Raw genomic sequence first — 13,151 nt, forward strand, 5'->3', positions numbered from 1 at the left:
AATGTGGTTGGTTTTTTTTGGCCCTGTCTTTGTACCAGACTGACCTTTCTGACCTTTCTCCTGACCAGTGCCCTCTACACTAAGAATAGCTCTGTTTCAGCTGTTGGTGGTCAACAATTTGTGTCATAAATGGAAGCTGTGTGGTTAAATCCAATACAAGCCATTGACAGTGGAAATGTCTTTCAAAATATTTAATGAAGTCTAGCAATAAATTAAAGTTTGTTTTAATAACATTAGAATCATTCAATTTCTTCCCCTGAAGTTTTCATAACTGTCTGACCTTGGCCCTTACAATTTCTGATCTTAAAAAGAAATGAAAATATGCAGAAAGGAACAAACTTTACATTGCTAGGAAATCTACAAGTCATAAAAATTAGTGCGTAATTATAAATGTTCAAAAACTATGGGAAATGTCTGCCTTTTGAGGTGGACTTTACTGACATTGAACACTTCAGTGTTGTATCTATTATATACCGTAATAAAGTGGATCAAAATGTATGTAAAGCTGTAATAAAAACTAGAGTAAAGAAAAGATACAGTACTTAATTTAGTAAATAAAAGTACACACAGGATAATTCACGGGATGTCCTTTTGTATCCTGTCTTCAAATATACAAACGTTGTACATCTTTGAAAATAAACGTATTTTGTAGCTTATATAGCTGTTTATACAATTGGTATGCAATTACTTGTGTGTGTAATTGCATACAAAATACATGTAAATGGGGTTCTACAATGACATCTTATTCTTGACAGAAATTGTGTGTGAGTTCCATGCTGGACTAGCTTTTTTTAAAAAAAGAACTCTTTGTAATTTTAAGTATTTTTGTACCTATTTTCCCAGTGAGCATTGTTAAGTCATGTGAGTCTCAAATACTACCAAGCTAATAGCATCCCTTGCTTTAAGTACCTGCCTTTAAGCCAGGGGTTGGCAACCTTTCAGAAGTGGTGTGCCGAGTCTTCGGGTACGTCTACACTACGGGACTATTCCGAATTTGCATAAACCGGTTTTGTAAAACAGATTGTATAAAATCGAGTGCGCGCGGCCACACTAAACACATTAAATCGGTGGTGTGCGTCCACGGTCCGAGGCTAGCATCGACTTCTGGAGCTTTGCACTGTGGGTAGCAATTCCGTAGCTATCCCATAGTTCCCGCAGCCTCCCCCGCCCCTTGGAATTTCCGGGTTGAGATCCCAGTGCCTGATGGGGCAAAAATCATTGTCGCGGGTGGTTCTGGGTAAATGTCGTCAGTCACTCCTTCCTCTGGGAAAGCAACGGCAGACAAGCATTTCGTGCCTTTTTCCCCTGGATTGCCCTGGCAGATGCCATAGCATGGCAATCATGGAGCCTGTTTTGTCTTTTGTGACTGTCACCGTATGTGTACTAGATGCTGCTCACAGAGGCGATTCAGCAGCGCTACACAGCAGCATGCTTTGCTTTGCATTGCATGCATGACAGCAGAGATGGTTATCCAGCCATACTGTACCATCTACCAATCCATAAATTGGTAAAAGATGAGCATGGTTACCAGTCGTTTTGCACCATTTGCTGCTGTCATAAGTGCCCCTGGCTGCTCTTAGCCAGGTGCAAAGCAAAATTGGGAATGACTCCCAGAGTCAATCCCTCCTTTTTGGTATCTAAAAATAGAATCAGTCCTGGCTAGAATATGGGCAAGTGTACTAGAGAACCACTGTATCAGAGAGTGCAGCTGCTCTGTGTCAGATCCTGCAGAAATTATGAGCTGTATGCTATTCACAGGGGGTGCGCATGCAAGAACCCCACCTGTTGATTCCGTTCTTCCCGCAGCCTTCCTGGGCTACTGTAGCATTGTCCCCCCACTTGTGTGATGAAGTAATAAAGAATGCAGGAATAAGACACAGTGACTTGTTAGTGAGAAATGAGTGGAAGGCAGCCTCCAGCTGCTATGATAGTCCAGACAGGACAGTAAGGAGTGTGGAGCAGAGGAGCCCAGCATCCCTCTGCTAGTCCAGGGGCAATTGAATCTTTTTTTTACACATGAAGGGTGGGGGCTGACAGAGCTCAGCCCCCTGTTGCTATGACGATGATGGTTATCAGCCATACTGTACCATCTACCAGGAAAAATTAGGGCCAGGCACCCTTGATAGACCTCACCGATGCTAGTCAGCATGGTTACCAGTCCTTTTGCACTGCCCCATGTGCCAATACGCTGATGACGAGGACGGATACCAGTTGTATTGCACCATCAGCCACCCATGGCAGGCGGGGGGGAGCAAGGATGTTGGTGTTGAGTGCTGCAGCATCGGGTCTATCTGCAGCATTCAGTAAAGATAGGGTGACATGTTAAAGAGTCAAGAGAGGATTGTTTTCCCTTTCACTTCTGGGGGTGGGTGGGCAGGTGCATAAATTGCCGAGCTATGCCCTGACCCACCGCGGACACTGTGTTTGACCCTAGAAGCATTTGGAGCTCAGCCAAGAATGCAAATACTTTTCGCAGACTGCAGGAACTGTGGGATAGCTTGAGTCCTCCAGTCCATGAGCGTCCATTTGATTCTTGGGCTTTCCGGGTGGGGTGGAGCAAAAAAAAAATCCCCCCTCCCCCTCCTCCTCCCTCCTCCTGGGGAGGAGGGGGGGAGGAGGGGGGGGGAGTGGGTCAGCCGGGCGAGTGTGAGTGGGAGCAGGGCAGGTGCCTGGACAGGGAGGGGAGAGGTGAGGGGGGGCCTGCGGGCCAGGCAGCGGCTCAGCTCCCCACCTGGGCAGCAGGAGACCAGCTGCGGAGCAGCAGGCACTGCCGGGGGGGAGCAGCGGGCTGGCGGCCCGGCAGGCGCGCGGGGCCTGGCGGCTCTGGCGCGCCCGCGGCGCGGCGCGGGCCGGGCGCCCCAGCGCGCAGCCCAGCCCCCGGCCTGCCCCCCTGGCCTGCCCCAGCCTGGCTGGGCTGGGCGGGTGGCCTGCCGGCGGGCAGCAGGCCCCAGCAGGGCCCCGTGCCCCGCCTCCGCATCGGCAGGAGGCAGCAGGGGGCTGGCACTGGGCTGCTGCGCGCGGCCTTGCACCAGCTGGGCAGCCAGCCCAGCAGCAGCCAGGACAGGCTGCGCTGCGCTGCTGCGCGGCCAGCCTGCCCACCGCAGGCCGGCAGGGGGGGGGCCGGGCAGCCGCAGCAGCGCCACGCGCGCCCGGCTTGGCCACTTCTCCCCAGCAGCCCGTGGAGCAGCAGAGCCGGGCTGCCCCTGCCCCCCCTGTGGGGCCCCGCCGGGGTCCCCCAGCAGCCCCTAGCCCCACCCCTCACCCTCCTCTCGCTCTCCGCCTGCGCCTGCCTGAGCCCTGCCAGGCCAGCCTCCACACCACACCCACCCCTCCTCCCACTCCTGGTCTCCCTGGCATGGCATGCTTGGGGAGGCGGGGGGGGGGGGGGAGGGGATGGGGGGCAGTGGGGGGGGGGATGGGGGATGAGATTGGGGGGAGGGAAGGGAAGGGAGGGCGGAGGGGGGGGGAGGGGCGCGAGCCCCGGGGGGGCGGAGCCTTTGCTTGTTTGTGTGTCCCGACGACCTATTGGATTGGTCGGGACGGGAACAAGCAAAAAATCGGACACAGTCCCGATAAAATCGGGACGTCTGGTCACCCTAGTTACGTTTGTCACGCAGCAGTGCGCTGAGCCCCTGCTATGGCGTCTGTCTGGAGATGTTTTAAAAATGATTTTGAATTTTGTCTTCTGTAACGGAGCGCTGATAGAACAGATTTGCCTGCCCTTACAGCGATCACATCCGCATGGTCCATGCGGGAGCTCTTTCTTTATTTTGATTTTTAACTGCATTGCCACACGTGCTGATCTGAGCTCCACGCTGGGCAAACAGGAAATATTCAAAAGTTCGCGGGGCTTTTCCTGTCTACCTGGCCACTGCATCCGGTTCAGATTGCTGTCCAGAGCGGTCAGTGGTGCACTGTGGGATACCGCCCGGAGGCCAATACCGTCGATCTGCGGCCACACTAACCCTAATCCGATATGGTATTCCGATACTAGCGCTACTCCTCTCGTTAGGGAGGAGTACAGAAACCGGTTTAAAGAGCCCTTTATACCGATATAAAGGGCCTCTCAGTGTGGACGGGTGTGGCGTTAAATCGGTTTTACGCTCCTAAAACCGGTTTAAACGCCTAGTGTAGACCAGGCTTTCATTTATTCACTCTAATTTAAGGTTTCGCATGCCAGTAATACATTTTAACGTTTTTAGAAGGTCTCTTTCTCTAAGTCTATAATATATAACTGAACTATTGTTGTATGTAAAGTAAATAAGGTTTTTAAAATGTTTACGAAGCTTCATTTAAAATTCAATTAAAATTCAGAGCCCTTGGACTGGTGGCCCAGGACCTGGGGCAGCGTGAGTGCCACTGAAAATCAGCTCGCGTGCCGCCTTTGGCACCCGTGCCATAGGTTGCCTACCCCTGCTTTAAGCTTTATGACAAGTGAAAAATCTTAAGGGGAAGGGAACAGGTTCTATGCTAGCATGTGTGAAAAAGATAACATCCATTTGCATTAGGCCCCATTTAGTTGTACCTAGTCAATTCAAATCAAGAATTGGCAGACTGTTCTCTTCTCTCTTGACCTGCCTGGACCCGTGATCCAGTTGACTCCTCTGAAGAAGTGTGGCCTTATGTCTCTCATTGTATCCCTGTTCATCTTGTAGAACCATAAAACCACAAAATGTAGAACCATAAAACTTCTGTGATTCTTCAGTTGAAAAATTAGCTGTAGAATTAACAGCCTGTCACAGAATCTTCTGTGGACTGTGGAAATGAGGGTGGGAACTTTACTGGATTCTACATAAAATGGAGCTGGTGTTTTATAGCAGATTCTTATATTCTCATTCCAGCATCCGTTTAGTCTGATACCTAAATTCTGAATTATATTGGATGTCCACTGTCCTGCCAGCATTCAGACTGATTGAAATAGAAACCTATGAGCATTTGGGAAGGAAATTGAGAGGGGAATGATTTTTAAAGGACTTTTACTCTCCAGTGAGAGCAGCACAAGGGCCCTTGCAGATATGTTTGAATTAAGGTTAGCAGGAATTGCTGGCAAGTGGTGAAAATAGGAAGTAAGAGTAAGAGAATGTATAAGGCTGTAAAAAAGAAAATGGTTTGAGATTATAGATTTTATTCTACTAATAATTTTTCTGGACTTACAGCAGCTACTCATCAAGAAGTATCAACTTGTAATAAATTTTCATATGTTTTCTTTTACTTGGCTATTGATTTTATTACAATTATTGTTTTACAGCTGGGCTACTGTTAGCTGTTAAGTTCTGTTGTGATCTCTGGGGGAATGCGGTGGATGTGATATATCTTGACTTTAGCAAAGCATTTGATTCAGTCTCCTACAGTACTCTTGCCAGGAAGTTAAAGAAGTATGGATTGATGAATGGACTATAAGGTGGACAGAAAGCTGCCTAGATTGTCAGGCTCAACGAGTAGTGATCAACAGCTCGATATCTAGTTTGCAGCCAGAATCAAGCGGAGTGCCCCAGGGTTCGGTCCTGGGGCCAGTTTTGTTCAACATCTTTATTAATGATCTGGATGATGGGATGAATTGCACCCTCAGCAAGTTTGCAGATGACACTAAGTTGCAGGGAGAGGTAGATACGCTGGAGAGTAGGGATAGTGTCCAGAGTGATCACTTCTCGATCTGCAGGCAATGCTCTTACTAATACAGCCCAATATGCAGTTGGCCTTTTTGACAACAAGTGCACATTGCTGACTCATATCCAGCTTCTCATTCACTGTAATCGCCAGGTCCTTTTCTGCAAAACTGCTGCTTAGCCAGTCGGTCCCCGGCCTGTAGCAGTACATGGGATTCTTCCTTTCTCAGTGCAGGACTCTGCACTTGTCCTTGTTGAACCTCATCAGATTTCTTTTGGACAAATTGGAGGATTGAGTCCTCCATCCTTAGAGGTTTTTAAGGCCCAGCTTGACAAAGCTCTGGCTGGGATGATTTAGTTGGTGTTGGTCCTGCTTTGAGCAGGGGATTGGATTAGATGACCTCCTGAGGTCTCTTCTAATCCTAATATTCTATGATTCTAAATGTTTTGCTGACTAGCAGCAAGAGAGGTGCTCAAAGTGAACCTGACTTGGGCCTCTCTGATCCCGAGGTGGATAAAAACATTTGGAAGCATCTGCATTAAATTCTAAATATGTCACTTGTAGACACTGAGTAGGTTATCACATTTTAATTAGATACATGATTGTTGTGTACTCAGAAAAGTAATGAAATATATTTAGATATGGTTCTCCAGTAGTCCCAGCAATTCCCATTCCTAATTGTTTATTTGTGGGATGATGGGATTTTGCCATACACTTATAACCAATGTTTTCTATACAATTTAAATAACAAGTGTTGAAAAAAATTCTCATTGAAACCAAACATCATTATGGGTTTCAGAGTAGCAGCCGTGTTAGTCTGTATCCGCAAAAAAACCAGGAGTACTTGTGGCACCTTAAAGACTAACAAATTTATTTTAGCATGAGCTTTCATGAGCTGCAGCTCACTTCTTCAGATGCATAGAATGGAACACACAGACGGGATATTTATACATACAGAGAACATGAAAAGGTGGAAGTATGACTCTCAAATACTATGGTAATAGACACCATAAAATAGATTAATCACCAAAGTAAAATACTTAGAGACTCTGTTAAAGCTATTGATTTTAAGCTTACTAATGACAATTGTATGTTAAAATAGAGTGGGTAGCTTTGTTTTGATTTGCATATCATTCTACCTGCAGGTCAAACTAGCTATTCTGCTTGTAACATACAAGAATCAGTGCACTCTCAAATGCTTCAAGAACAGAGCCAGTGAGTGTTTGATATGCTCTTTGTGGCACTTCCACTATGTGTAAACTTCACAAAGAAAATTTCAGCACTCCGGCTTGATGGTAGGTTGCTCAGAAGAGAAACTGGCACTTTCACACAGTTGCAGCCTACCTCATTAATTTGAAGGAACAATATATTTTTTCTGTTGTGGGGGGTCTCAGGCATATTTAAAACTAATATTTTTAGGGAGTAGGAAATTGCATTTTTGTTCTGTCAGTTTAAACAACATCTTGTCTTTTTAAGGACTAACTCCATGTGCACTGAAAACCAAGGAGAAGCTGAGATTTGGAGCTACCTCCAGTTGCTCCAACACTCTAAACAGAATCCTCTACACTGGCCACAAAAACATTTAATTAAGCTGGGAGCATATGGGATCAGGACCCAAGACTCTAATTTGTTTACTTTTAAGGCTCCTTGTATTGGTAAAGACCTGTATGTAGAAACTGACTAGGTTTAGTAAATTTCCCTCTGAATCCACAGACTTCTTAAGCAGTCAGTTTTACCTAAAACTAGCCTGTAAATTACAAGGATAGTGTTAGTTCACTTTAAGCCCCAAATTTAGGTTTTGTAAAAAAATAAGCTTTTAAATAAATTTTCATTTCCTTAAATTTCAAAAAATTAGAAATAAACATTACTCTGTAGTGTTTGCAACTTAAAAGGTGCAAACTTGTGCTAGTGTTTGAAAATCTGCAACTTGAAAAATTTTAAATATTTATAATGTTAACAATGTTTACATCACATAATAACACAGTAGCGAAGAATACAAATTGTAATTGGAAAGCAAATCCCTGGAGCTTCTACATTGCTGAAATTATTATGTGTAATTAACAAGTATTATTTGTTAAGCATCTGTGGTATGCTCAATGTTATGGTAAACACAAATGACATCAGTTATTGCTGCAAGGACCTCATAGTTTAAAAGTCAGGCTCCTATAAGACAAAATCCATTAGGGGACCCAAAGAAAATTAAAACATTACACTGTTTTTCTTTCTCTGTTCTTCTCTTACATAATGGTGATGTAAAGAAGACATTTGACTGATGCTGATTAGCATAGAGATGAGTGACAAGAGTGGCCTTGCCAAAGAAATTACAACCAAATTTTAAAAAGTATTTAGGCATCAATTTCCCAATGAAATCAATAGGAGTCAGGGTGCTTAAAAGTCCTGTGAGCCTAAGTTTCTGCTGGTCAGCATTCAAAAAGCTGCCTGAAGTCCTGATGCCACCATTCCCAGATACCAAGCAGCTCAGTGTTCTAGCTCAAGCTGAAACTTTGGAGGCCCTGAAGCAGGATTCTCAAACAAGGCCGTGGAATGCCTATCTTATCAACAGGGTACAATTCTGTAGGTGTTCTCTGAGCATGCCTAAAACTGGTCAGACCCTGAAGCAAGCAGCCTGGATACAGACCACAAACATAGCACACCACCCATCCACCCAAACAACCGCCAGTAGCTCAGGGAAGTGTAGTGCAAGTGTAAGAGCTATCTCAACTTTGAGCACAAGACAGATTCGGCTAGAAGAGCATAGGCTACTTAAGTGGCAGAGCTGGCTTAGGAGAAGGTTTATAGATGAAGATTCCAAGCAGAGGGAGGTGCCTACCTGGCCTGTGCATCAGGGCAGCTGTTTAAACATCCTAAGTCCCTCTCCCTGGCATTTCACTCCTGGCTAGTTTAGGCAACTCCCTAGTCAATGTGCTAGCTTCTGAAGATCCCTTTTTTGTGTGAACAACTCCTCCCACACATTGTATGGGGAGCCTAGGCTGCTAGTCCAGGGCTGAGGATTTCACTTGGTGTCAGGGGGAACAACACCTAAATACCAGTGAGGATGTGGGCTGAGGTTATTGTGGTGAATTGGGGAAAGCCATGAGGATTTGGTTTAGATTCTATAAGGCCCCTGCTGAAGATATTTGTTTGCAATTTGGGGATCTTGTTAGATTCCTAGCTGCTTTTAGATGATGACAGCAGCAGCATGTACTTCTGGCTCCTATTAGAAAATCCAACCTTTCCTCTGTGACCTGCCTCCTATAACCCATGGAACTAATCTTGTTATACAATAGCTCCTTGGTATACTGGAAGGATTCCTGCACTGGTGTGTGAATAGTCACAGACTGAAATCCCTGGCAGTTCTCTTGAATAAGTAATCAACATTCTTTGGCCTTTAAGCGTTTAATCATTAGGATATTTTATTGAGCAATGTGGTACATTCTCTATCAATTGACATCTTTAAATCATGACTGGATGTCTTTCTAAACAATATGCTATCATCAGAAATTATGGCTTGATGCAGATATTTCTGAATGAAATTCTAAATCCTGTTAAATGTAAAACAGACTAGATGATCATGATGGTCCCTCCCAGCCTTGACAATCTATAGTTTTGCCAGGGTTAAAATGAATTATTGCAATGTCCTCCGCATTGGGCCATAACTTAAATCCATCTATGAAATGAATATGATGCAGAGTCTGGCAATCTGCTTCTATAGCTGGTTATGCCACATTACAATCCCCTGAATAGGTACCTGCACCTTTCACCTGTTGGTTTACCAAGTTAAGGTGTTGATTTTGCTGTATAAACCCTAGTGGCCTTAGTCCTGTCTTTGCCAGAGATGACCTCTCGCTCCATGGGGACTGGTGGCTGCTCGTAGGGGCACTAGGCTTTGATGCCTGCCCCGCATCTCGCTGCCGAGAGGTGGCCGTACAGCTTCCCTCCTGGTCTGTGTGTCCTGTGGGAGGGAGGGCAGGGCTCCGGGGTGCTGAGAGCAGTGCCCAGGTGCGAGGGGGCTGAGCTGGGGGGACTGTACAGCTGTCTGGTGACCCCCTAACAATAGCGGGCGGCGCCCGGCGGGCACGGCAGGGACGTGTCGGCCGAGAGCCGAGCCGAGCCGAGCCCAGCCGGGCCGGGGGGCGGGAGCTGGGCGCGGCCCCTCCCCGAGCGCTGCTGAGCCGCTGGCCGCCGGTGTGGCTCGCTCCTCACCATGGTTGCAGCAGCACAAAGCCGCCAGCGCAGGAGGCCGCTCCCCCCCTGAGATCCCGGCCCCGCCCGCGCCGAGCCAGCCACCTCCCCGCGCCCAGCCGGGAGCGCAGCCCCGCAGCCCCCGGCAGCCCGGATGGGAGGCGCCGGCGGGGATGCAGCAGCCGCGGAACTGGACGGCGGAGCCCAGTAGAGTAGGAGCCGGGAGCCGCCGCCAGGCGCCAGGACCGCGGGAGCCCCCGGGCCGCTCTCCCCGCTGCCGGCCGGGCTTGGCCGGGCGGCGGCGCTGCTGAGTCCCGGCGTTTCACCCCAGCGGCCGCGAGCCCGGAGCCGGGCCGGAGCAGCGAGAGGCCGCGCCCGCCGCGCAGCGACAGGAGCTGGGACCCCGGCGGGACCGAGCCCCGCCCCCGCCGCGCGCCGCCTGGGCCGGGGCTCGGCGCAGCTTCCGACCCCGCTCCGCGGCCGGAGCCGAGGCAGGAGGCGGCGGGGCCGGGGCGCTGCAGCCCGGGGCAGACAAGGGGCGAGATGGCGTCGTACGTGGATAACAGCTTCCGCCAGGCGGTGATGAAGAACCCGGCGGAGAGGAGCCCCCAGGTACCCGTTTGCTCCTCCCACCCCCTTGTTCCTTCCTCCCAGCGGCCCGCAGGGGAGCCCCGGTACTCCCTGTCCCCCCCAGCGGCCCTGCTCCCTCGCTCCCGCAGACTGCCCCAGAGGGGACCCCCCGCGCCCTGGACCTACCCCGCACTGTCCCAACCTCCCAGGTATCGGCTGGAGAAGAGCCCCTACAGCCTTTGTTTATTCGCTCCCCTTTCAAGAGGAGCCTAATCTCGGGTACCTACCCCCATTTTTCCCCTACCCAGGAGCCCCAAGGTACATGCAGGCACGACTTGATCTGTGCCCCCTAGGTACCTCACACAGGGGCAACAGGTAACTATTTCCCTATACATGCTTCCAGGTACCAGAGTGCAGTTTTCCTTATTCACCCTCCACTCACCCCGACCAGAGCCCCCGGATAACGACTCCTCCGTTTGCCAACATTTCCTATAGCTACTTCTTGTTTATCTCACACACATACCGCAAACATCTCATCTGTTTCCAGTACTCCTTTCTCTATCTGTACGTACGCACACTAGCTAATCTGTTTTCAGACATCTCTAATCCCCTTTCCAACTCACGGGCTGGAGGAACAGTCCTATTAATTCACAACCAGCACTAGTTTTAGGATTTCTCTTCCTCTCCCTCTTCCCCCCCCCCCTAGTGTTGTTACTTTTTGGGGCTCACATCCCCTTAGTCTGTCCTTCCATTCCCACCACCTCTTTCTTTGCCTAAAATTGGGCAGAGAACCCATCTGTGTGGTCAGGCAGCAGCAGAGTGGGGGGGGGGGCACCTCTTTGGCTGTGAGTTTCATAAATCCTGAAAGCTGACGCTGTGGGAAACACTCAGATTTAGTAACTGCTGCTATGTTTTCCTTTTTTCCTTTTGAAAAGTGTTTATTTTAAAAGAAAACACTATTTTGTTAATAGAAACTTTGAATACCATAGTGTGCATATAGGAGTGCATGATACAACATATTCATTGTTATACAAACTTTACTCAGCCAAAATGTTGATGTATAGGATTGCTAGCTCATGGAAAGAGAAGGAAATATTTTGAATACATTTTTTTTATATTGCATAATGGAGTTGGCCATTGATTAACTGAGGTTATGTATCTGTTCCCAATACAACACAAGTACAGTAGTTTGATTCTGGAATTGAATTAACTTTGTACATCTATAGCTCATTACAGCATTACTGGCCCATACATTTATAGGAGAGGTGAGTGTGGTATTTTTGGCAAATCTCTGCCTCCCCAAAATAGGGTGAAATTCTTGCACAGTAGTATGGGAGAAGGATTTTTGAAATACTTGAATCAGGCTTTACTTGGGGTGGGGTTGTGTGTGTGTATGTGTGGGATAAATAAAAATTGATGCAGTCATTTGCTCCTGCAGGATTGAAAGCACACAGGGCTTTATAAACATTAGAGAGAGAAGGGTAAGAAAATGTGTAAAAATGTTTTGACCGTTAGTTGTTTTTTTAAAATCACGTCAAGGTGAGTGAGTTCTTTCTGCTTTGGAGTGGTGACTGGATGCTATTGCTGCCAACCATCTAAACACAAATAAGCGTTATGCTGATCCCTATGTCAAGCTGTAGTTCAGTAGCTAATGATTCAAGGAGTTACTTTGCTCATTAGTTGCAGTGCCATCTGTCCTGTTTTCTAAAGATTTGTCCTGTTTCTCTCAGATCTCAGTGTGTCCTGATCTTAGTGAGGGGCTTTATTTTTAATTACCATGATTACGCCAGTTTTCTGATTGGCTGTTGACATTTTAAATTGGGGGCGAGGAAAGAACTTTGACTTTTTAGGCAGCATCGAGAATTCCTTCCTCCTACTTCAGATAAGTCATTGTGGATACATTGTGGATATTTTTCATCCTGGTGTTTGTGACAAAGTCAGATCACATATGGAAAAGTATGGCACATATATATGTGTATCACAGTTAGAAAAGATGGTCCTGCTTTTATGAAAAAACATAGAGAAAATTATCTCATTCTAGAACAAATTCCTTTTATTATGTTGAAGATAAAGTTGTGTTCCTGTGTCCTTGCTTGACCTTTACAAATGTCTATTATAGTACTTGCCTTAAATGTTGGCACCAGTATGAAATCCTCTAGGTATCAAAGTAGCATATAGTTACTGAAAAGTTAGATTTGGAACCAGAGTGCTGTTATTTCAGAAGGATACTATTTGTTAACATAGCAAGATCCCTTGTTCTGGGAGAAGCTTAAATTCCAGTAATGGGAGTCAGACAGGGATGTCAGAGATCTTGGGAGAAGATTATAAAAAGACTGTCAGTTGGTCAGCAGCAGGGATATTGGCAGTTGCTCAGAAATCAGTCAGTCAGGTAGTGGGCCTTCAAACCAGCCTGTGAGAGACAAAACTTCCACTGTGACAGTCGTATATCTGTGCCAAATAAAGTGAACTGTTAAACTTTCCGGTGTCCCTGCCAATCTGTTTTTTTAAAAAACAAAACAAAAGAGTAAGAAATGACGCAGTGAAGACACTAGCATGAATGCAGGGGGTATAGCCAGTGTGAAGAACACAGTGTAGAAAGCTAAATCCAGAACACCAGGATTGTATTAACGCTGCAAAACTTCAGGTATCGGTACACCAAAAGCCTACTGTAGCAGTCTACACAGAAAGAAACCCTAAATCCATTAGGCTCTGACTGGCCAAAATAGTTAACAAATAAGACCAGATCTATGGGAAACATGCTGCGTTGGCAGTGCTGGAAGTCTTTGAGGCTG

The 13,151-nt window shown here is 47.1% G+C and overlaps 1 protein-coding gene across 10 annotated transcripts in view; it reads left to right on the forward strand.

The window, feature by feature from the left end:
* Positions 1–9,842: 9,842 nt before the first annotated feature.
* RAPGEF2 (Rap guanine nucleotide exchange factor 2) overlaps positions 9,843–13,151 on the forward strand; it is a 292,166-nt gene continuing 288,857 nt past the window's right edge. For 4 of the 10 annotated variants that reach the window (XM_039539178.1, XM_039539187.1, XM_039539181.1 and 1 more), the window contains exon 1: positions 9,843–10,401. In XM_039539178.1, coding sequence (XP_039395112.1) covers positions 10,333–10,401 — 69 coding nt within the window. In that variant the 5' untranslated portion in view covers positions 9,843–10,332. Of the gene's footprint in view, positions 10,402–10,549; positions 10,569–13,151 lie in introns of those variants that run through there. The other 6 variants (XM_039539182.1, XM_039539179.1, XM_039539183.1 and 3 more) reach the window with 3 other exon arrangements.

This window comes from Mauremys reevesii, linkage group 5 (genome assembly GCF_016161935.1).
Source record: "Mauremys reevesii isolate NIE-2019 linkage group 5, ASM1616193v1, whole genome shotgun sequence".
Classification (NCBI taxonomy): Eukaryota; Metazoa; Chordata; order Testudines; family Geoemydidae; genus Mauremys; species Mauremys reevesii.